This window comes from Medicago sativa, chromosome 6 (assembly GCF_051527215.1).
Source record: "Medicago sativa cultivar Bolivia chromosome 6, Bolivia_mono, whole genome shotgun sequence".
Taxonomy (NCBI): Eukaryota; Viridiplantae; Streptophyta; class Magnoliopsida; order Fabales; family Fabaceae; genus Medicago; species Medicago sativa.
The window spans coordinates 26,829,299-26,855,567 of record NC_140754.1 but is presented as its reverse complement, the minus strand read 5'-3'; the positions used below and the strand labels follow the sequence as shown (position 1 = coordinate 26,855,567).

Here is a 26,269-nt window from a genome sequence, read left to right as displayed (position 1 = left end):
TCATTTTCCATCATGATTAATTGCATCTATGAGATATCTTATATCTATCTATTCCACCCCATGCTTCTGACAAGCATTTTTTCTAATCTAGATATAGCAAGTTGTCTGGAATTTATTTCTCGAGAACATACAATTTTGCTAATTCTTGAGAACAATTCTCAATTTTTTTTTTAAGAAGTTAAAATGGAATATATTACCGAATGGTGCTATATGTCGAGAAAAAATTTACAACGAAGGGATAGCGAAAAAAATTATAGCCACCGATGGTTTAAATAGGTATTTCATTTGTTTTGAGTCACCGATGGTTGAATTCTCAAAACTTAGTTCTTTAGATAGAAACTCATTCGTATTTTAAATTAATTGGGTGAGTATTTACTATAATTAGCCTAAAAAAAACTCCTTACTATAATTTATGATAAAAATGTTCTCAAACATTATTTCTAAATTTATTTTAATCTTATTCAAATAATTTAGTTAAATTAGACCCAATACAGTTGGGTAAATGGGAAAATTTGCGGTGCTCTAATATTTTTGTTAAAAATCATTTCAAATATCCATCCTAGGAACTGATTATAATTTATGTTGATCATACATATATTTTCTCTGGTGCCGATTTTCTAACTTGCTTTGCGGGTTGAAATTATTTGGATTTTATATTTGTCATACATATATTATCTAACTTGTAGAAATTATTTTGATTATATGATGGATACATATAATTTCTAATTCGCTTTGTAGGGTAGGAATTGATTATGATTTATGTTGATCATACCTATATTTTCTCTGGTGTCCGATTTTCTAACTTGCTTTGCGGGTTGAAATTATTTTGATTTTATGTTTGTCATACATATATTTTCTAACTTGCTTTACGGGTAGAAATTATTTTGATTATATGTTGGTCATACATATAATTTCTAACTTGCTTTGTAGGGTAGGAATTAACATCCACACAAGTCAATTTCTAACTTGCTTTTCTTTTGGTTTTTTTTTCTTTTGGTAGTGCCTTTTTCTTTTGGTAGTGCCTCTTTTGGTCAGGGGAAAGAGACATCCACTCCTTCGTGTAATCAATCTATATAAATCTATCCCATGAGTTTTTATACTTCACAACTAAAAAGAAAAGCTTTAACAAAATATTTAACAGAAGCAAAATGAGCAATTATATTCTCAAAATATTTTATGTATTGCAATTGCTTTTATTGCTTACCTCAGGATCCACTCATGAGTTCAAAAATACTACAATTGAAAGTGTTGAATCAAAGTGCATTGAGAGGGAGAAACAAGCACTCCTCAAGTTCAAACAAAGCATCGTTGACGACTCTTACATGCTGTCTACATGGAAGGATGATAACAAAGATGGAGACTGCTGCAAATGGAAAAGAATTGAGTGCAACAATAAAACAGGTCATGTGAAGAAACTTGATCTTCGTGGTGCTGATACACAATTCTTGGTAGGTTCAATTGATTTCACTTCGTTGATTGTCTTACAAAATATGGAATATTTGGATCTTAGCTATAATAGCTTTGATGGCAATTCTATTTCAGAACAAATAGGCTCACTTACCAAGTTAAAGTATCTCAATTTCTCATATTCTGCACTTGGTGGGAGGATTCCATATCAAATTGGAAAACTTTTAGAGCTTGAATATCTAGATCTAAGTGAACTGTTTTATGGTACAAACGGAGAAATCCCTTCTCAACTCGGGAATCTTACACGTTTACGATATCTCAATCTAAGATATAACGAAAATATTGTTGGAGAAATCCCTTGTCAACTTAGAAATCTCTCACAACTGCAGTACCTTGATCTTGAAGGAACTTCTCTTTCTGGAGCAATCCCTTTTCAACCAGGGAATCTTCCCGTTTTGCAAACTCTTAAACTTGATGTGTATATTGATCTCACACATGATAATATAAACTGGTTGTCTACACTCTCTTCTTTAACAAGTCTTTCTCTGAGAGGACAATATCGTAGGTTTGTCTTTTTTCACTACTTGCTGCAAACAATCATGAAGTTTATTCCAAACTTAAGAGAGTTGAGGTTAGTTGATTTTGGTCTTATAGATACTGATGTCGCGTCTTTGTTTCATTCTCATTCTAACTTTTCCAAGTCTCTTACCATCCTTGATTTCTCTGACAATATGTTGACATCATCAACATTTCAATTCTTGTCAAATATTAGTCTTAATCTTCAAGAGCTTCGTCTTTCTCAAAACAATATTGTTTTATCATCTCATCACTATCCAAACTTTCCTTCTCTTGTCATCCTTGACCTCTCATATAATAATATTTCATCATCCCAATTTCCAGGTAGCCGCAGTTTTAGCTCCAAATTGCAAGAGCTTTATCTAACAAATTGCATGCTTACAGATAAAAGTTTTCTTGTGTCATCTACTTCAGTTGTGAACTCTTCATCTTCCCTTCTCATCCTTGATCTTTACTCAAATATGTTGAGATCATCGGAAATATTTTTATGGGCTTTTAACTTTACCACTTGTCTTCAGAGCCTTGACCTCGATGGTAACTTGTTAGAAGGTCCCATTCCAGATGGATTTGGGAAAGTGATGAACTCTCTTGAATATCTTTCACTCTCAGAAAACAACTTAAAAGGAGATATTCCATCTTTCTTTAGTAACATGTGCACATTGCATACTTTAGACCTATCAAATAACAACTTGAGTGGTGAAATTTCTAGCTTCATCAACAAAAATTCAGGGTGCAATAGAAACACATTTAAACATTTGGATTTATCTCATAATAGAATAACAGGTGCGCTACCTGAATGCATCAACTTGCTATCTGAGTTGAAGTATCTAAACTTGGAGGGTAATTCTTTGGAAGGTGAAATCAATGAATTACATCTAACCAATTTTTCCAAATTGAAAGAATTATACTTATCATACAACTCATTATCCCTAAAGTTTCCCCTTAGTTGGGTTCCTCCTTTCAAATTAACATATTTGAAGTTGGCATCTTGCAAGTTGGGTTCAAGCTTTCCAAGTTGGCTCCAAACACAAAGATCCATAGTGAAACTTGATATTTCTGATACAGGGCTTAATGATGGTGTACCCGAATGGTTTTGGAACAACTCGCAACATATGAAATTAATGAATATGTCGCACAACAATCTAATCGGTACAATTCCAGATTTTCCATATAAGCTTCCTCAAAGATTGGCTGTAATTTTGAATTCAAATCAATTTGAGGGTGGAGTTCCGTCCTTTTTGCTACAAGCTTCATATCTTATGCTCTCAGAAAATAAATTTTCGCATTTGATTTCCTTTTTATGTGATAAAAAAGCACCAACAACAAACTTGGTCACTCTAGATTTATCAAACAATCAAATAGAGGGGCAGCTTCCTAATTGTTGGAATTCTGTAAACACATTATTGTTTCTTGATTTGAGAAACAATAAACTATCGGGGAAGATTCCACAGTCCATGGGCACCCTTGTTAAATTGGAAGCTTTGGTTTTAAGAAATAATAGTTTGAATGGTTACTTGCCTTCCACTTTGAAGAATTGCAGAAATATAACGTTGTTAGATGTGGGTGAAAATTTGTTGTCTGGCTCAATTCCAACATGGATAGGAGAAAACATGCAGCAATTGATAATCTTGAGCATGACAGGGAATCATTTCTCCGGAAACATTCCTACCGACCTCTGTTATTTAAGGAAGATTCAACTTTTGGATCTTTCAAGAAATAACTTATCAGAAGGAATTCCAACATGCTTAGAGAATTTTACATCATTGTCTGAAAAGAGCATCAATACTAGTGAAACTGAAAGTCAAATATATTCGACAAGTCAAGGCTACTTTTACAATTATGGTCTAATTTTCAATGATTATACGTTTAACATACCTTTATTCTGGAAAGGTATGGAACGTGGGTTCAAGCATCCAGAGATACGTCTTAAGGGCATTGATCTTTCTAGTAATAACTTAAGAGGTGAAATACCAAAGGAGATTGGATATTTGGTTGGATTAGTCTCTTTGAATTTATCAAGAAACAATTTGAGCGGAGAAATCCCATCTGAAATTGGAAATTTAGTTTCACTTGATTTCCTCGACTTATCAAGAAACCATTTCTTTGGTAAAATTCCTTCCACTCTTTCCAACATCGACCGGCTGGAAATTTTAGACTTGTCAAACAACTCTCTCTCTGGAAGAATCCCTTTTGGCAGACAATTGCAAACCTTAGATCCCTCAGGTTTTGAAGGAAATCTTGATCTTTGTGGTGAACCACTTGAAAAAAAATGTCCTGAAGACGCGACAGCAGTAAATCCTCAAGGGTCAGAAATTCATGGTGAAGATGACAATTCAGTTTTCCATGAAGGATTTTACATGTGCTTGGGGCTAGGCTATTTCACAGGTTTTTGGGGATTATTAGGGCCAATACTACTTTGGAGACCTTGGAGAATTGCTTATATAAGGTTCTTGAACAAGTTGATAGACTATATATATGTATTGGTGGCAGTCAATGTGACAAGGTTCCAAATGTGGCTCAACAGTAGAAGGTACATAGTGCTAACGATTTTTATATTTTGTCATTTAATTTCTCAGTAAAGTTTTAAACCTTACAACTATATATATTTAGTACTCCAATAATTAATTAGGAGACTAATTTGTATGTAGTTACGATGTAAAACCTTTTTAGACATGCGTCCAATCAAATCACTCTAAAATGTCATTTTTATAGGTTAGTTCTTAAAATATCTACATGACATGATATAATTAGATGCATGTGTAAAAATGTTTTACATTGTCAACATAACCAAATTAAATCCGTTAATTATTTGGTTGGGAATATTTTTAATTAAATTTATTTGATCACCAACATTTGATCACTCTAATTTGTTTCTTGATCACCATTAAATTAATGTTTGTATTGCACAATGTAAATTTTGCAGTTTACAGCATCCGTAGTAGCAAGCATTAAGAGTTGCTGGACTAGAAGGGAAAATATTCTGTTGTAAAATAATTGTTCCGTGAAGCTTGTTAGTTCTTTCTTGAATAATGTTTGTATTCGAGATGTAATTTCCATTTCTGTCGAATCTGTTAAAAGTATCAAACACTTTGTTTTTCTATTACTCAAATAGGGTTTAATCACACTTAAGCACTAAAACCTTAATAAACTATAAAACTAATAAAGTATTCAGATCCGTAATTTTCATCTAAAATAAAGGAACCCAAATGAAAAAAAAAACGTTGTAAGATTCATAATATGTTCCATTACCTTGCTCGATCCACTCAAAATGAAACTATGCGTTGAAGGATGCGAACTCAAGTTGTGTAACAACAACCACACGAAAATGACAACCTTCCTCCCGGTCAGTGATTGCAAATCCAACATTGGAAACTATAACTAGATTTTGTAACAATTTATGAGGAGCTAAGTTGTAAATGTTTTTTTGTTTTGAGAGGTAATATATTAATGTTTTGAGAGGGATCATGTAATAATAAAAGATTTATTGAATACACCTGCTTTAGAAACTTGAATATGTAACTAAAAAAGAAAAGATATTTGACTTCTGCAAGAAAGAAAATGTATTAAGTTTGATGACATGGCTTATTGAAAAAATACCGCTTTCTGATTGGTTGGGAGCGTTGACGGATTTAAATCCGTTAAAATGTGACGGCATGATAGAATCTCCCTATTACTTTTCCTAATCCCTTTTTGAATTCCGCTATGGAAGAGACATTCCAGGTTCTGATTTGGATTCTGTCTCAAGTTCCAATACTTTTTATGTAGTTGAAGAAAATAACTTAAGTTAAATTATTAAACAGATCATAATGTTAATGGATTCCACTCATATCATTATTATTTACTAACTACTTAATAATGACGTTATTATTCTTATTGGTGTTTGTGGAAGATTTGGTGCAGTAACACAATTTTGGCTTTCCCAAATTAATTCATTGAAAATTGTCAAAGTATATTAAGTTATCAATAGGGTGTTGATATGTTGTTGCTTGCCTATTTAATAGTCCAGCTACCCATTGAATTTATCTTGGTATGCCTGTGATTTCAAGGTGCCCTTCTAATAAGGTCTTAGGGACAAAATTAAACTAAAAATGAGTGCCATTCATTTTCATTGATCTGTGCTAGTTGTGTTCTTGAATTACATAGCCTAGAGTTTTTGAAGGATGACTAGCTTGTGCTGACTATAGACAGTAAAGTAAAATAGTACAAGTTGTCACTGTTGGGTTCTTGAATTATAGTATCTTGTTGGTAGAAATGGACCAACTGATAATGGATACTCTGTTGGTATTTTTCTCGATTTAAGGTGCATTTTACTGCATTGTGTATGTACTATACCAAGCTTTACTTTATTTATAAAAAAGTATGTTGACATTGTCAGTCCTAAGTGTTAACTGCTTGTTTGTGTTTTCCCCTGATTTGTTGTTTCACAGTTTGGCATTTGTGGAAGGTTTATGTGTATTGAAGCCACATATATTCTAGCATTGGGTAAACCGATATTCATTGTAGCTCATCTGGGAAAGTGACAGTACATTCTAGGCCATCTGGTGGATCTGACATTACATTATCCAGTTCTGATGGCAAATAAACTACTTTTTTGTGGCTTCCAGGTGACTAAGTTGTGTGACTTAGGGCCTTATGATGGTGTATATGCTCTGTCCATGTGTTTTGATGGCTGCAGTGATGATGTCAGATTTTGAGCAAGCTTCAGGATCATTATGGTTTGAAGGTTTTGGAAAGAAAATTATTGAATGTTGTCTTTAATTATCATGCTTAACAGGTCTTAGACTGTTAGTCAAATAATTTTTGGTGCTATGCATATGTTTTGATATTTTCTAGTAATAATGTGTTATTGGAATGATAGATTCTTAGGGAATGTGTAAATTGATAGTTTGATTAATTGTGGTGGAATATATATTGTTACAACTAGATCTCCAACCCGTACGATGCATGGGTCCTATCGAATAAAACATGTGCGAATAAGTTATAACGTAATAAAAAAAAAATAGTGAAATAAATCATGATAAAAACGTATAAAAAATATAGTGAAATAAGTCATGATAAAAACGATAAAAACGTTAAAAACATATTACATTAGTCATATTATCTTGACATTAACAAAATTTGAAAACCGTACATTATACATCAAAGATCATACATTATGAAATACTTCACACATTTGAAGTCACGTTAGTATTTTCACCATCTTCATCAACTATAAGTATCTTCAACTCATCTTTTTTTTTTTTTGAAGTATTCAACTCATCTCTTGAAGTAACTGTTTTTTTTTTTAGTCATTGTAAATAAAACAATTAATAAAAATTATGTCGTTTGAAACTCGATCGAAGCGTTATGTCAATTCCTTATCAAATGAGTCAACCTTAATCGACATGACTTAATTAATATAATCCGTTGAAGTTTGCTGTTTTAAGTTACAATTTTTTTATTGGTCATACATATATTTTCAAACATGCTTTACGGGTAGAAATTATTTTGATTTAATGTTGGTCGTACATATATTTTCTAACTTGCTTTACGGGTAGAAATTATTTTGATTATATGTTAGTCATACATATAATTTCTAACTTGCTTTGTAAGGTAGGAATTGATTATGATTTATGTTGATCATACATATATTTTCTCTGGTGCCCGATTTTCTAACTTGCTTTACGGGTAGAAATTATTTGGATTTTATGTTTGTCATACATATATTTTCTAACTTGCTTTACGGGTACAAATTATTTTGATTATATGTTGGTCATACTTATATTGCTTTGTAGGGTAGGAATTGATTATGATTTTTGTTTATCATACATATATTTTCTCTGGGCCCTATTTTCTAACTTGCTTTACGGGTAGAAATTATTTTGATTATATGTTGGTCATACTTACATTGCTTTGTAGGGTAGGAATTGATTATGATTTTTGTTTATCATACATATATTTTCTCGGGGGCCCTATTTTCTAACTTGCATTACGGGTAGAAATTATTTTGATTATATGTTGGTCATACTTATATTGCTTTGTAGGGTAGGAATTGATTATGATTTTTGTTTATCATACATATATTTTTGTTTATTTTATCATACATACTTATATTGCTTTGTAGGGTAAGAATTGATTATGATTTTGATTTATGTTGCTCATACATTAGTTTATAGTGTATCATAATTGGTTTCAACGATGATCTCTAAAGTAAGACTTATAATAAAGGTCAATACCTACCAAAATCTCTAAAGTATACATTAGTTTATACTTATATTGCTTTGTAGGTTCTGAATTGACACCAGGGAGAATTGAACGTAAGACTTTGAGGAGAAACACACTTCCATACATTTCACAAGTCAATACCATCAGACGAACCCAGGTGGGTTTTTCCATTTCTTATTATTATTGAATTCAATTTTACTATAAATAATTCGTTTTTTACTAACAATAATAAAGGCCAAGTTTTAGGACATTTTTTGGAGTTGCATATTAGACACATCCTCATCTAGTACTACTATACCATAAGACAATCAATCTCAACCAAAATTTTATAACAAACCTCGGTTAAACTCATAATCTTTTTGAAAATAACTCATAATCTTCTTAATCTTATGGGTCTAATGACCATTTTGCAAATTAAAAAATCTAATTTATTATGACATAAATATAGAAAAATTGTTTATTCTCCTCTCTTATACCATACTTGGGAAAACATATTTTTCTCCTCTCCTTATGTCATAGATATATGAAAATAGTTTATTCACATGTCTTTTAATCCCTTAATCTCACTGATTTACATATAAAATAAAATAAAAAATATTTGATAGAAACACTACATTAATGTTGATATTTTGAAAATAATAATGAGTTTTTAATATTTTTGTCATATCAATACATAAAAATTGTCTTCCACGGACGAAAGTACATAAAATTGGCAACGAGTATGGTGCAGATATTTAACGATGTTTTACATATAAATTAAAAAAATATTTAATGCAAACACTACATTAATGTTGATATTTTATGGAAACACAACATTCATTCAGCAGACCCCTCAACCATAGTCGACCACTTTTCTCGGTTTGTTACTTCATCAAGTCTTGCAAAATCGCGGTACTCTTTTATGACTTTAATTTGGTTTGCAAGTTCTTGGTGATCTAAAAGGAAAGGAATGCTGGAATTTTCTGTGCAAAATAAGCTACTCCTTTTCAGCTTTTGGAGAACATAAAGCTACTTTCCTTTTGGTAGTTTAAAGCTCAATTTTCAGCCTATCACTATAAATTCCATGATTGGTGTCATAATCCATTTTTATGTTTGGGTGCTGGCTAACTGTTATTACTACTGTTTGAAACTCTGTTGTAACTATTGGTTATTCTCTTTGACACACCTTATGCTGGAGGGATCAGCCATTGGTTTTTAATATAATCAAACTTTTGATTGATCTAGGTAATTGGAATCCTATGGATGAAGACATGGTCTATGTGGATCCCACCCATTTTGATTTGTTCAAAAAAAATATTGATATTTTCAAAATAGTCACGAGTTTTTAAAATTTTATCATATCGATTTTCTCATACTAGTACATAAATATTTCTCTCAAGTGATATTAGCATATAAAATCCACAATGAGCACAGTGAAATATATAAAGATGTTTTGCATATAAAATATTAAAATATTTCATTAAAGCACTACATTTGACAATATTATAAATATGTTTATTTTTTACCTAATTACCGCAATGTTTTAAAAAACCACATGTTTTTTTTTAGGGAAAAAAAAACCACATATTGAAGTTTACTTTTTTTTTTTCTTCTTTCCACTCAAGTTGAATTTCAGTTTAATGACTGAGAAGCATGTGGCATTCCAGTTTACTTCATGTTTTATTTATTTTTCATTTATAAGTACGGTAAAAATTTAGTACAAAAATAAGTTGGTTAAATCTGTTTATACAAGTCTTGCCTAACTAATATCCACACAAGTCAATTTAAAATCATGATAAGATAGCAATTGGACATCCACTCCTTTGTGGTCAGTAGAAAGAGACATCCACTCCTTCGTGCAATCAATCTATATAAATCTATCCCATGAGTTTTTATACTTCACAACTAAAAAGAAAAGCTTTAACAAAATATTTAACAGAAGCAAAATGAGCAATTATATTCTCAAAATATTTTATATATTGCAATTGCTTTTATTGCTTACCTCAGGATCCACTCATGAGTTCAAAAATACTACAATTGAAAGTGTTGAATCGAAGTGCATAGAGAGGGAGAAACAAGCACTTTTCAAGTTCAAACAAAGCATCATTGATCACTCTTACATGCTGTCTTCATGGATGGACGATAACAAAGATGGAGACTGCTGCAAATGGAAAGGAATTGAATGCAACAAAGAAACAGGCCATCTGAAGAAACTTGATCTTCGTGGTGGTGATACACAATTCTTGGTAGGTGCAATTGATTTCACTTCGTTGATTGCCTTGCAAAATATGGAATATTTGGATCTTAGCAATAATTTCTTTTATGGCAATTATATTTCCGAACAAATAGGCTCACTTACCAAGTTAAAGTATCTCAATTTCTCATATTCTGCACTTGGTGGGAGGATTCCTTATCAAATTGGAAAACTTTTAGATCTTGAATATCTAGATCTAAGTGAGATTTATGGTACAAACGGAGAAATCCCTTCTCAACTCGGGAATCTTACACGTTTACGATATCTCAATCTAAGATATAACTTTAATATTGTTGGAGAAATCCCTTGTCAACTTAGAAATCTCTCCCAACTGCAGTACCTTGATCTTGAAGGAACTTCTCTTTCTGGAGAAATCCCTTTTCAACCAGGGAATCTTCCCGTTTTGCAAACTCTTAAACTTGATGTGTATTTTACAAATGATAATATAAGATGGTTGTCTACACTCTCTTCTTTAACAAGTATTTGCTTGAGAGGACAATTTCTTAGTTTGGTCTCTTCTCACTACTTGCTGCAAACAATCAGGAAGTTTATTCCAAACTTAAGAGAGTTGAGGTTAGTTGATTTTGGTCTTATAGATACTGATGTCGTGTCTTTGTTTCATTCTCATTCTAACTTTTCCAAGTCTCTTACCATCCTTGATTTCTCTGACAATATGTTGACATCATCAACATTTCAATTCTTGTCAAATATTAGTCTTAATCTTCAAGAGCTTCGTCTTTCTGAAAACAATATTGTTTTATCATCTCATCACTATCCAAACTTTCCTTCTCTTGTCATCCTTGATCTCTCATTTAATAGTTTTTCGTCATCCCAATTTCCAGGTAGTCGCAGTTTTAGCTCCAAATTGCAAGAGCTTTATCTAACAAATTGCAGTCTTACAGATAAAAGTTTTCTTGTGTCATCTACTTCAGTTTTGAACTCTTCATATTCCCTTCTCATCCTTGATCTTTCCTCAAATATGTTGAGATCATCAGAAATATTTTTATGGGCTTTTAACTTTACCACTAATCTTCATGGCCTTAACCTCTTTGGTAACTTGTTAGAAGGTCCCATTCCATATGGATTTGGGAAAGTGATGAACTCTCTTGAATATCTTTCACTCTCAGAAAACAATTTAGAAGGAGATATTCCAACTTTCTTTAGTAACATGTGCACATTGCATACTTTAGACCTATCAAATAACAACTTCAGTGGTGAAATTTCTAGCTGGATCAACAAAAATTCAATGTGCAATAGAAACATAATTAAACATTTGGATTTATCTCATAATAGAATAACAGGTGCGCTACCTGAATGCATCAACTTGCTATCTGAGTTGGAGTATCTTGACTTGAAGGGTAATTCTTTGGAAGGTGAAATCAATGAATTACATCTAACCAATTTTTCCAAATTGATAGTATTATCCTTATCATACAACTCATTATCCCTAAAGCTTCCCCTTAGCTGGGTTCCTCCTTTCGAATTAACATCTTTGATGTTGGCATCTTGCAAGTTGGGTTCAAGCTTTCCAAGTTGGCTCCAAACACAAAGATCCATAGTGCAACTTGATATTTCTGATACAGGGCTTAATGATGGTGTACCTGAATGGTTTTGGAACAACTCGCAACATATGATATTAATGAATATGTCGCACAACAATCTGATCGGTATAATTCCAGATTTTCCATATAAGCTTCCTCAAAGTTCGGCTGTATTTTTGAATTCAAATCAATTTGAGGGTGGAGTTCCTTCCTTTTTGCTACAAGTTTCACGTCTAATGCTCTCCGGAAATAAATTTTCCCATTTGTTTTCATTTTTATGTGATAAAAATGTACCAACAACAAACTTGGTCACTCTAGATTTATCAAACAATCAAATAGAGGGACAGCTTCCTAATTGTTGGAATTCTGTAAACACATTATTGTTTCTAGATTTGACAAACAATAAGCTTTGGGGGAAGATTCCACAGTCCATGGGCACCCTTGTTAAATTGGAAGCTTTGGTTTTAAGAAATAATAGTTTGAATGGTGACTTACCTTCCACTTTGAAGAATTGCAGAAATTTAATGTTGTTAGATGTGGGTGAAAATTTGTTGTCTGGCTCAATTCCAACATGGATAGGAGAAAACATGCAACAGTTGATAGTCTTGAGCATGACAGGGAATCACTTCTCCGGAAACATTCCTATCCACCTCTGTTATTTAAGGAAGATTCAACTTTTGGATCTTTCAAGAAATAACTTATCAGAAGGAATTCCAACATGCTTAGAGAATTTTACATCATTGTCTGAAAAGAGCATCAATACTAGTGAAACTGAAAGTCAAATATATTTGACAATTCAAGGCTACCGTTACATTTATGGTGTAATTTTCGGTGATTATATGTTTAACATACCTTTATTCTGGAAAGGTATGGAACGTGGGTTCAAGCATCCAGAGACGCGTCTTAAGGGCATTGATCTTTCAAGTAATAACTTAACAGGTGAAATACCAAAAGAGATTGGATATTTGGTTGGATTAGTCTCTTTGAATTTATCAAGAAACAATTTGAGCAGAGAAATCCCATCTGAAATTGGAAATTTAGTTTCACTTGATTTCCTCGACTTGTCAAGAAACCATTTCTTTGGTAAAATTCCTTCCACTCTTTCCAACATCGACCGGCTGGAAATTTTAGACTTGTCAAACAACTCTCTCTCTGGAAGAATCCCTTTTGGCAGACAATTGCAAACCTTAGATCCCTCAGGTTTTGAAGGAAATCTTGATCTTTGTGGTGAACCACTTGAAAAGAAATGTCCCGAAGACGCGATGACAGTAAATCCTCCAGGGTCAGAAATTCAAGGTGAAGATGACAATTCAGTTTTCCATGAAGGATTTTACATGTGCTTGGGGATAGGCTATTTCACAGGTTTTTGGGGATTATTAGGGCCAATACTACTTTGGAGATCTTGGAGAATTGCGTATATAAGGTTCTTGAACAAGTTGATAGACTATATATATGTATTGGTAGCAGTCAATGTGACAAGGTTCCAAATGTGGCTTAAAGACTAGAAGGTACATAGTGCTAATGATTTTGATATTTTGTCATTTAATTTCTCAGTAAAGTTTTATACCTTACAACTACATATATTTAGTACTCCAATAATTAATTAGGAGAGTAATGTGTATGCACTTACGATGTAAAACCCTTTTAGACATGCATCCAATCAAATAACACTAAAATGTCTGTGTCATTTTTCATAGGTTAGTTTTTTAAATATATACATGACATGATTTAATTAGATGCATGTATAAAAAAGTTTTCAATTGTCGGTGTATGCAAGTTAAATCCATTGATTATTTAGTTGGGAAAATTTTTAATTAAATTTATTTGATTACGAACATTCTGATCACTCTAATTTGTTTCTTGATCACAATTAAATTAATATTTGTAAATTTTGCAGTTTACGGCATCCTAGTAGCAAGCATTGAGAGTTGCTGGACTGGAAGGGAAAATATTCTGTTGTATTATAATGACAAGCTTGTTAGTTCTTTCTTGAATGATGTTTGTATTTGAGATGTAAGATTATGTGTTTGTTAGTCTTATTGACTAAATAAATTATGTGTTCGTAATATTTGTTAGTTCTTTCTTTGAACTACTTAATTGCCACATCAAAAAGTATCCCAAATCTATTTGGATAAACTACAATAATCTCGCATTATATTATATATTTTCTATTGATAAAAGAAATTTCGGCAGTTGGGTCTTGAGGGCTCACATTGTTACTTACTTACAATCACATATTACTCATTAATGAGATTCTTACACTAACAGCAGAAGTTGAACTTACATCCTTGTAGAGTATGAGTCAACTTCTTACCGGTTAAATCAATATATGTTATTTTATACAAATACATAGGAAAAAAGGGAAAACTTCAATTCTCTTCGGTGCCAATTTCAATGGGTAAGTTTGGCTTATTAAAAAAAAGGGAAACTTGTTAGAAAATCAAATCTCCGTGAAGGCCAAAAGCAACCATGCTCGAAGAACGACTAACAACAAGGCTGAAGAGAGACCATGTTTGTGCATTGAACAGGGCTGAAAAGAGGTCTTGTTTTGAATTCGGACAAAATCACACCAATGAAAAACAAAGACATGTGGAGCTAGCAAAGGAAATGGTAATCAATGGATAAAGTGTCTTCAAGCAACAACAACAAAAAACAGTCCTAAAACTAAGTGTAAAGCATCACCACAAGCATACTCAAAGCAACAAGATAAGAAAGCAAGAAAGAAAACAAACACACACAAGATGCTAACCCAGTTCAGTCCAATATGACCTACTCTGGGGAAGAGAGCAGCCCTCCAATCCACTAAGATGAAAGTGATACAAATAGGTTACAAGAAATTAGCTTGCAAGCTCACAAAGAACAAATCCTAATTTCTACCCATTTTCATGTCACCCACACTCACAATGAATCCTAAGAGAAAACACAAAAGGAAGCTTTTTGATCCTTCCAATGGTGAAATCTCACTACCCAAGGTGTTTACAATGTTCCCCAACCCAAGAGAACCTCACTACAAAGACACTCAACCCTAAAGTTACCTCCTTTGTAATCCAAGTTTCTCTCTTTTCAAGCTCTCCTTCAAAAATTAAACAGAAACACTTATATATCAGTCAGGCACAGGGAAAATTGTGTCACGATTGAAAAAATAGTGTCACGATTGATGCGTACGACCAACCTTATCCTGAAAATGTGCCAAGCATGCCAAAAAAATCATGTCATGATTGAACACCCAGAAAAACATGCTTCCCAAGAAAATTGTGACACGCTTACAAAATCGTGTCACAATTCTAAACTTTCTCAGAATCACAATTGAAGGCAATAACAACATTTCTCCACCTTGACTTCAAATTGGTGATGATGTTAATTTAACCATCAACCACCATGCTGCTCTCTCCAAAAGGGAATTACTCTTCAACGAATTTGATCAAGTCCAAGCAATGCTTGAACCTTGATCTAGGCAATGACTTGGTAAACACATCCGTCGGATTCTCTTCCGATGCAACCTTTTCCACCACAATCTCTTTTGATTCAATCATGTCTCTAACAAAGTGCAAGCGAATGTCAATGTGTTTTGTCCTCTCATGATACACTTGGTTGGGAATATTTTTAATTAAATTTATTTGATCACCAACATTTGATCACTCTAATTTGTTTCTTGATCACCATTAAATTAATGTTTGTACTGCACAGTGTAAATTTTGCAGTTTACTGCATCCTAGTAGCAAGCATTGAGAGTTGCTGGACTGGAAGGGAAAATATTCTGTTGTATAAAGAGTTCAAATAAATAAGCTTGTTAGTTCTTTCTTGAATAATGTTTGTATTCGAGATGTAATTTCTATTTCTGTCGAATCTATTAAAAGTATCAAACACTTTGTTTTTCTATTACTCAAATAGGGTTTAATCACACTTAAGCACTAAAACCTTAATAAACTATAAAACTAATAAAGTATTCAGATCCGTAATTTTCATCTAAAATAAAGGAACCCAAATGAAAAAAAACGTTGTAAGATTCATAATATGTTCCATTACCTTGCTCAATCCACTCAAAATGAAACTATGCGTTGAAGGATGCGAACTCAAATTGTGTAACGACAACCACACGGAAATGACAACCTTAGCTTCCTTCCCGTCAGTGATTGCAAATCCCAAATCCTATTGTTTGTTATTACTAGTCAAAAACCCTGTAATTCATTATCCTACCCAATCTATAAATCCAATATTGACATGGATGTATTTACACTAATCTCTGCTATAGATTCCCAAATTACAATTTAGATGGTGTGTAATTTACTCGACGATAACAAACAAATCAATCAGCATAAAATGGCAAGGACTTTACTTTTCCGAAGATTCATCACTTCCAGGTGACTATTGACTATGAGTAATAACAGTAAGAGTTAAAATTTTACACGAGTAATTTGTCTCAATCCTATAGATTTTTTTATCAAATAATCTATAAAAAACCAGCTTGTTATTGTAATGATCAGATATAACTTTGTACTTGGTAATTCACATTACAGTTGTAAGGATTATATGAAAACCTTAACAAAGAGAAACTCTCTGTAATGCCCTTTCTGAAACCATAGATCTAACTCGGAACCAATCATCTATAACTTTCAAGACTTAAGTATTGTAAATTTTTTTTCCTTGAAAAGTAAGGAGAACCATTCTAAGACTGCCCAAAAAATCATCTAATAGAAACTGTTATATGAAATTTCATCCAAGACTTCCCAAAAAAATCAATGGTTTTAGAAAGTGAAATTACCCTTCATTGTAGAGGAATGACATTATATTTTCCAATATGCATATACCAATATTCCACTAACCTAAGTGGAAGAAGTAGGACTAGGTAGCAAAGAGTTGACCCTCAATTAAATCATTTGCCTTAGTGTTTCTCTGCCAATTAGAATGAAAAAAATAGAGTACAAAAACAAATTAGAAAAATATAATGGAAGAGAAAATTCAGAGAAGCATAAATCACAAGAATTTGTGTTCTTGGCACTTATAGATTTGCTGGAAGATGGTGGCTTGCGATTATGGAACTTTTTCAATTTCAAACCAATTTTATCTCAGATTTGAATTGGAATGGAAAAGGTAGCAAATAAGGATTGGAATTCAATGCATTTGCGATTAGTTCTCCCAACAGATTATCCGAATCATCGCCACTGTGTGTTGATGAAGTTGATTTCTCTTTACTAGGGCCAGCTTGTGGAAATAATTGAGGAGTATGCAACCCCATTCTAGAGGAGTGATCAACATGCTTCCCCTTATTAGTTTTACTAAATTCTTCTCAATTATCACTAAATCATCAGAGTCGTCACTATCATCGATCTCAATCACATCATGCAGAATGGCCTACAATAAAGAAAATAAAAGAATATTAAATAGTTACAATTATAAGACTGAATTCTACTTACTGTTCGAAAAGAAAATATCAATCTAATGCAAGAAAAGAAAAATAACATCTTATACAATTACCTCCCTCTTGTTACTTTTACTAACTTTTTCACTGATTATTACTAAATCCTCAGAGTTATCACCATTGTCAATATCAAACACATCATGCAAAATGGCCTACAAATATAAATAAAACAGAGAATTTTAGAAACACTTGTAAAGCATAGACAAAATAAAAAGGTTGATATACATATCTGTTGAAATATGATGCACATTTCTAGATATTTCTAGAATACATTAGAGAAAACTAGAATAAGCTTAAAGTTATTATATATTTCTAGATTGTTCCATTAATGTTTAGGTTAAGTTGTAGCCTAGAAACATCCATAATATTCTAATGTAGAAAAGGCAAATAAAGGCCTAGATTATTCTAGTTCTAGAAACATCTATAAGCACCTATAAATACACTTATATGGGTGCAATTGTATTCAAGCCTTTAAGTCTTTGAGATGCAATGTCAATAATATTGAAGGCTTCACCATATCACTAATGTGTCTCCTCCTACAATATGCTCATCACTAATGTGTGTCCCTACCACTAGCTCCCTCACACTCTATATTTTCCAACAATGGTATCAGAGCTGCGTTCGGTCATTAACAGGGCGTAGCAAAATATAACCTCGTGTCACCAACTATATGTTCTTCTATAACATGAATTCTACAAAAGTAGAAATTCTCAGTCTATGACTCAAACACAAAAGGAGTACATGTAGCCACAAGGCTCTACTCTGTTTGAGTTCAAACAAAAAAAACTAAGAAGGCTATAGAGGAGTTCAGGTAGCCTAACAGCCCGATCCTCTAAAGTTCAAGTCCGACTAATGTCGAAGACCTATGGCGAATAAGACACTCAAGTTCGAATGGAGCACAAGTCCATGCAATACATATAAATGGAGACCTGTGACCTCTGATGCTTAACTTGAGTACAAGCATAGGTAACTACTAGAGCAAGAATGGGTCCCTGTCAAGAATCTGCTACATGAGTGACAAGGAGACTCACAAGCAACTATGAACAAGAAATTCTCCCTGTCAGAAATCTTCAACAATGTCGACAAGGAGATTCACATGCAACTAAGGAGGAAGAATGGTCCATGCAGAAGTCTTCAACAAGACCGGCAAGGAGACCAATAACAAATATTATGGCAAGAGGTGGCACAAATTTTCTATCATGTCAAATTGATCAATTATGAAGAGTATCAATGCAGGAGGAGATGATAGCACAAATCTATGTTTGAGCAACTACGTACTACATTTGAAGTTTTCGAAATATGCATCAAGGAGGAGTGTTGAAATATGATGCACATTTCTAGATATTTCTAGAATACATTAGAGAAAACTAGAATAAGCTTAAAGTTATTATATATTTCTAGATTGTTCCATTAATGTCTAGGTTAAGTTGTAGCCTAGAAACATCCATAATATTCTAATGTAGAAAAGGCAAATAAAGGCCTAGATTATTCTAGTTCTAGAAACATCTATAAGCACCTATAAATACACTTATATGGGTGCAATTGTATTCAAGCCTTTAAGTCTTTGAGATGCAATGTCAATAATATTGAAGGCTTCACCATATCACTAATGTGTCTCCTCCTACAATATGCTCATCACTAATGTGTGTCCCTACCACTAGCTCCCTCATGCTATATTTTCCAACAATATCAAATAAATTTGTAGTACTTCGATATTTTTGTTAAAAATCAGAACAAAAACATGTGCACTAGCTGTCTCAACAAAAAACTAGCAACATGTTTTTCAATTCATTTCAAATTTTAAGGTTATCATGTTTGTCTAGAGTTTGTGCATGTAATACCTTGTTTCTAAAAAAAATCATAAAAAATCCAAAATGGTTACTAAATAAACATTTGTTCATATCTTATAAAGCTAATTTACAGCAGAATTGTTGGTTTAAGACCAAAATACAAAAAGAGCTCTCATAAACTCTACACACAAGCCAGATAAAGAGTGAGATGTGTGTGACTGTGTAGATGAAAATCAATAATACAAATGGTGGTTTTCCTTCAAATCTTTTCGTTGTTGTTGGAAGCAATTAGGAACGATCAAGTGCTTTGATGAAGTCGTTGTTTAGTTCTCAAGAAGCCTGAGTTATTTTAGAATGGATATCAAGAATTGGAGTGGATCCAACAGATGCACAAAAAGCTATGTTCAGATATTCAAAGAAGAAGGATTGCAAAGCTTTGTTCTACATTCAACCAAATGTAGACTCTCACCACTTTGAGAAAATCTCAAAAGTAAGGAGATCATATGAAGCCTATGAAGTCGGGATATACTAGAGAAATACAATCAGATTAGTTTGAAAATTTAGTTGCATATTATTTTCTTAAATAATTTTTTCTTTCTCTGGGACATACAATATTAAATCAAACAAATGAATCAAGCTTTCAATAATCACTACAAGAAAATATCACATTAGCTACCAAAATTATGCTACAGTGCTTTGCTCTAGTTAAACTATCTTTAATTGGCTTTGCTCTTACCGCAAATGAAGTTTTTGTTGCTGATGCTTAATTAGGTTCATTACTGTACATAAAATAAAACTAATTGTTTTGTTTTATTTTTATTTTTCCTTAAAAAAAAGTTTTATGATTATTTGAAGTATTCATTAACGAGTAATTGTATGTTTGTATAGAATTTCTAGATTTGTGTTGATCTGGTTCTTCAATACATTCAAAATGATAATATGAAATGCATTGAAACATGATGTGGTAGGTAAAGTTGAACCTATGTTGCTTTCTATATTCATGGTGTGTGCTGTTTTTTACCATCTAGCTTACTTGCTTATAACTGTGTCCTGTCTTGTCTGTTTGAGTTATATCTGTTGTTCTATTGATTTCAGCAGGCCAGAAAAATGTGAATGATATGCATTGTTCAGTGATTTTAAACATGCCATTTTTTGCATATTGTTCTTTTAATTATCCCTTTTTGAATTCCGCTATGGAAGAGACGTTATTCTTCTTATTGGTGTTTGTTGGCTAGTTGTTGTTATTGTCCTGTTTAGTGGAAGATTTGGTGCAGTAACACAATTTTGGCTTTCCCAAATTAATTCATTGAAAATTGTCAAAGTATATTAACTTATCAATAGGGTGTTGATAGAGTTGTCAACACAACTCTCAGTTGAAAAAGAATCTGAGTTATCAATAGGGTGTTGATATGTTGTTGCTTGCCTATTTATTAGTCTAGCTACCCATTGAATTTATCTTGGTATGCCTGTGATTTCAAGGTGCCCTTCTAATAAGGTCTTAGGGACAAAATTAAACTAAAAATGAGTGCCATTCATTTTCATTGATCTGTGCTAGTTGTGTTCTTGAATTACATAGCCTAGAGTTTTTGAAGGATGACTAGCTTGTGCTGACTATAGGCAGAAAATTAAAATGGTACAAGTTGTCACTGTTGGGTTCTTGAATTATAGTATCTTGTTGGTAGAAATGGACCAACTGATAATGGATACTCTGTTGGTATTTTTCTGGATTTAAGGTGCATTTTGCTGCATTGTGTATGTACTATACCAAGCTTTACTTTATTCAACTCATCTTTTTTTTTTTTTGACGTATTCAACTCATCTCTTGAAGTAACCCTTTTTTTTTAATCATTGTAAATAAAACAACTAATAAAAATTATGTCGTTTGAAACTCGATCAAAGCGTTATGTCAATTCCTTATCAAATGAGTCAACCTTAATCGACATGACTTAATTAATATAACCCGTTGAAATTTGCTGTTTTAAGTTACAATTTTTTTATTGGTCATACATATATTTTCAAACATGCTTTATAGAAATTATTTTGATTTAATGTTGGTCGTACATATATTTTCTAACTTGCTTTACGGGTAGAAATTATTTTGATTATATGTTAGTCATACATATAATTTCTAACTTGCTTTGTAAGGTAGGAATTGATTATGATTTATGTTGATCATACATATATTTTCTCTGGTGCCCGATTTTCTAACTTGCTTTATGGGTAGTAATTATTTGGATTTTATGTTTGTCATACATATATTTTCTAACTTGCTTTACGGGTACAAATTATTTTGATTATATGTTGGTCATACTTATATTGCTTTGTAGGGTAGGAATTGATTATGATTTTTGTTTATCATACATATATTTTCTCTGGGGCCCTATTATCTAACTTGCTTTACAGGTAGAAATTATTTTGATTATATGTTGGTCATACTTACATTGCTTTGTAGGGTAGGAATTGATTATGATTTTTGTTTATCATACATATATTTTCTCTGGGGCCCTATTTTCTAACTTGCTTTACGGGTAGAAATTATTTTGATTATATGTTAGTCATACATAATTTCTAACTTGCTTTGTAAGGTAGGAATTGATTATGATTTATGTTGATCATACATATATTTTCTCTGGGGCCCTATTTTCTAACTTGCTTTACGGGTAGAAATTATTTTGATTATATGTTGGTCATACTTATATTGCTTTGTAGGGTAGGAATTGATTATGATTTTGATTTATGTTGCTCATACATTAGTTTATAGTGTATCATAATTGGTTTCAACGATGATCTCTAAAGTAAGACTTATAATAAAGGCCAAGTCAATACCTACCAAAATCTCTAAAGTATACATTAGTTTATACTTATATTGCTTTGTAGGGTCTGAATTGACATCGGGGAGAATTGAACGTAAGACTTTGAGGAGAAACACACTTCCATTGTACAAGTCAATACCATCAGACAAACCCAAGTGGGTTTTTCCATTTCTTATTATTATTGAATTCAATTTTACTATAAATAATTCGTTTTTTTACTAACAATAATAAAGGCAAGTTTTAGGACATTTTTTGGAGTTGCATATTAGACACATCCTCATCTAGTACTACTATACCATAAGAAAATCAATCTCTACCAAAATTTTATAACAAACCTCGGTTAAACTCATAATCTTTTTGAAAATAACTCATAATCTTCTTAATCTTATGGGTCTAATGACCATTTTGCAAATTAAAAAATCTAATTTATTATGACATAAATATAGAAAAATTGTTTATTCTCCTCTCTTATACCATACTTGGGAAAACATATTTTTCTCCTCTCCTTATGTCATAGATATATGAAAATAGTTTATTCACATATCTTTTAAACCCTTAATCTCACTGATTTACATATAAAATAAAATAAAAAATATTTGATAGAAACTGTAACACCCAATTTGAAAATATCTAGAATATTCAAATGTGCGTTAAAACTGATATTGGATACATTAATTATACAATACTGATTTGTCATTCAGACAAATTTCCACAATCCAAAAACTTCCAAAGTCTTATGTTACATTATAATACATAGAGTACACCGAACAAAGTCTAATTACATAGTTCATTACATGCATCTATAATATAACATATGCTTCTCCTAGTCCATCACCAAGAAGGTTCCTCGTGAGCACGATCAATCCAAAGCTTTTTCTTTACCTTTTCCACGTGAAACCTGAGAACCTGAACAAATAAGGAGGGGGATGAGACATAATGCCTCAGTGAGTTCTATCTACCCCTAAGCTAGTGATAACCTTGGGGGAAAACCTACAGTTATCACGTGTCTACAATACAACCTGACGGTTGATTATACGTGTGTGGTTATGCGTGTCTAGACGGTAGTGCATACTAGTTCCGTCCTAGATTCCTTCTTAATTGTTTTAGGCTTTCTATCTCTATACGTGACATCGCGGTTAAGGGGAAAGTCTAAGACCGCTACACCAAGATACACTCTATATATCGAGGCCTGTATATATATAGTTATGTCACGTTACTACGTCGGACGATTAGGGGAAAAGCCTATGATCGTCATTAACATAATTATCTTTAACTATTCTAGTCATAAACTTGAACGTATCTAACGTCATCTCGTAACCAAATATAATTAAGTTAGGAGTTAGCGTTGAACAATAACATATCTGAATTCATTTTACGGAAAGTCCCGGGTTGGAGTAAACCCGAGCACAATCCCTATCTAACCGGAGGAACCTATCTAAGGTATAACCAACGGTACTCCCTAAGCGACGTACGGGTTCCTTACGGCTAATCCCGTTTCACCTAATGGAAACCTCTTGAGACCAACCTAGTGTGGTCACGAGAGACACGGCACTTACATGTTATTAAACATTCTTTGTGAATAAAATATCTAATCTTATCACATTCTATCATACATCGTCTCTATGATGATGTTCTATTTTCGACAAGCTATGCCGAAGCTCTATGTTCAATCCCTTTCTAAGTTTATTACTACCCCATCATGCTAAAACTATCTCTCTAGCCATCCTAGTGTTACATGCTAAGATTGCCATGGTTTTCGATTCAAAGATCAATGGACTATGTGTGCAAATTTTCAACGTTTTCTAAAGATCAAAAATGCCATAACCCAAGTTCTAAGCCATTTATAAAACTCCATAATTTGATAAACCAAGTTTGTTCCAGTAGGTAAACAAGTGAAAACAGCAAAAGAACACTTCGAAACGATCGCTACGGACCCCCACACGACTGCCCCCAAGCACCCGAACGCAAAACAACGCGGAGGTTGTCCTGTCTGGGGCGCCTGGCGCCAGGAGCAAGGCGCCTAGCGCTAGCTCTCTGTGGGTGGGCGCCTAGCGCCCTTGTGCAGGCGCAGCGCTCCGAAGCTTGCGTTTTCGCGTGTTTCGGTCGCGGGTTTTCGCCATTTTCGACCCAAAACTCGTCCAATTCGACCCTGTAATGCACCAAATACATCCAACAACTTGTATAGACTTATTTAAACATATCTCATGGCAATTTTTAGCATATAAACAACAAGGATCACTTTAGGGGTACTAGAGTTTCATAGTAGCTTACTAACATATATCATGATATCAACATAAGATTGAACAAACCCAATGGTAGGTTATCTATCTAGAGAACTCACCTTGCTCAAAAGAAAAGAAACACAAGTATTCTAAGCTCAAACCATCACCCTAGACATGTGGTTTTTCAAAAGAAAATAGCTTGCTTCAAGTTCCTATGTTACTTCAATCAAAGACTAATCAACCATCCTTACATGCTTGCTTGCTTGCTAGAAGTAGAGATTTCAAAGTGAAGATGGATTGGAACAAGGAGGGAGATCGAATTTCTAGGGATGGAAGAGAGCAAAAATGTTTGAAACCCTAGTGAGAGAAAGCTAGTAACATAATGAATATTTTGGGCTAATTTTACTTAAATACACTTCTCGCTCAAATACCAAAATTGCCCCTAACTTAAACGAACACTTTGCATCGTTAACAGGTATTGCGTCTAAACATAAAAGAGCGGGATGTTACAGAAACACTACATTAATGTTGATATTTTGAAAATAATCATGAGTATGGTGCTCATATCGATACATAAAAATTGTCTTCCACAGACGAAAGTACATAAAATTCGCAACGAGTATGGTGCAGATATTTAACGATGTTTTACATATAAAATAAAAAAAATATTTAATGCAAACACTACATTAATGTTGATATTTTATGGAAACACTACATTCATTCAGCAGACCCCTCAACCACACTTTTCTCAGTTTGTTACTTCATCAAGTCTTGCAAAATTGCGGTGCTCTTTTATGTCTTTCATTTGGATTGCAAGTTCTTGGTGATCTATGTAACGACCCAGATTTTTCAGACGATAATTAAAACTCATAGTGAAAAAGCGAATATTTTTTTCTCTTTTTAAAATAATAAAGGTAACGTAAAACTCATCGAATTTAAAATAAACCAATAAATTAGTTTCTCTTTAAATTTTGAAAATAGTCGATCATAGTTGTTTTACATCAAAAATATAAATTTTCCTATGAACAAGGCACTGTTATACCCTAATTTTGGACCTAAAAATACTAACTCATTTCCTCTCTTTTTGTATTTGATATGTCTCTGATCAATTGCATCTTTCTCTGCATTCTATTTCAATGTTATTTGCAAAATTCACATGAAAAAGGGTATTTTAGTCATTTCCTGCATTCAACTCATTTTAATCCTTGAAAATTGTTTGAGTCTTTTAATTTGGTTTGTATGAGTCCTTGTTTCAATCTCATGTCAAAATTCATTTCAAAAATATCAGTTGAGTCGTTTTTTAGTCAGTTTAGCCCCTAGGGGCATTTTAGTCATTTCCTGTGTTAAAATTTCTTTCAGTCTTTTAACAATTTGGTTGAGTCCTTTCAAATAGTTTGAATAAGTCTTCATTTCAATTCTATGTCAAAATCCATTTTAAAATTGCATTTGAAGTCATTTTTGAGTCAGTTTTGCCCCTAGGGGCATTTTAGTCTTTTCATGTGTCAAAACTCTGTTTAAACTCTTAAAATTGTCTCTGAGTCTTTTAGCTTTGCATGTATAGGCTCTTGCTTTAATTTCCTGTTAAAAATCCATTTCAAAATTGCATTTGAGTCGTTTCGAGTCGTTTTAGTCCCTAGGGGCATTTTGGTCATTTCACATAATATTTCTGATTCGTTTTAATCTGCTTTGTTGTTTTTAATCGTCTCGCTTTACGTTAATTTTTCAATTTACTTTTTTTCAATTCAATTTTAGTTTCAATTTTCATTTCGGTCCTTATACTTTTGTTATTTACATTTTAATCCCTTTTAAGTTTGTTAGAGTCCAAGTGCCATGTGTCCAAATGCTATTGGTCCTTAAGAGTTGTTACAAGTCCAAGTACACATGGCATTGTCTCATTGGTCCAAGGCTTACCACATCACCTATATAAGTCAAACTTGTGGTCAATTTTCAACACCAATCATTATTTCACAAAAATCCAAAAAAATCACAAAAAATCTTTTTTCTCTTCTTCCTCTTTTCTTCCTCACGTGGCCTTTTCTTTTCACCACCATAACCAACATTTCC

The 26,269-nt window shown here is 32.8% G+C and overlaps 1 protein-coding gene, 1 long non-coding RNA gene and 1 pseudogene across 4 annotated transcripts; 2 read left to right on the top strand and 1 right to left on the bottom strand.

Moving 5' to 3' along the window:
- Positions 1-1,103: 1,103 nt before the first annotated feature.
- Positions 1,104-4,489, top strand: LOC146914244 (receptor-like protein EIX2; annotated as a pseudogene). Its single transcript, XR_015014047.1, has one exon. The product of XR_015014047.1 is annotated as a receptor-like protein EIX2 (transcript).
- Positions 4,490-10,067: 5,578 nt separating this feature from the next.
- On the top strand, positions 10,068-15,843 carry LOC146914243 (receptor-like protein EIX1). Of its 2 annotated transcripts, none has more exons than XM_085717132.1 (2): positions 10,068-13,469; positions 15,663-15,843. In XM_085717132.1, exon 1 carries the CDS (start codon positions 10,113-10,115, stop codon positions 13,464-13,466), a length of 3,354 nt encoding a protein of 1,117 aa, XP_085573258.1. In that variant the 5' UTR covers positions 10,068-10,112; the 3' UTR covers positions 13,467-13,469; positions 15,663-15,843. The 2 variants fall into 2 exon arrangements, with proteins under 2 accessions (XP_085573258.1, XP_085573257.1); XM_085717131.1 differs by lacking the exon at positions 15,663-15,843 and adding an exon at positions 13,859-14,050.
- Positions 15,844-16,687: 844 nt separating this feature from the next.
- Positions 16,688-17,559, bottom strand: LOC146914242 (uncharacterized). The gene is made up of 2 exons (XR_015016497.1): positions 17,437-17,559; positions 16,688-17,313 (listed from the first exon to the last, which is right to left on the bottom strand). It is a non-coding gene; the product is annotated as an uncharacterized LOC146914242 (long non-coding RNA).
- Between the last annotated feature and the right edge of the window lie 8,710 nt (positions 17,560-26,269).

Bases quoted from the DNA above. Each gene is read 5' to 3' on its own strand.
- LOC146914243 (XM_085717132.1), top strand. From the start codon at position 10,113: ATGAGCAATTATATTCTCAAAATATTTTATATATTGCAATTGCTTTTA.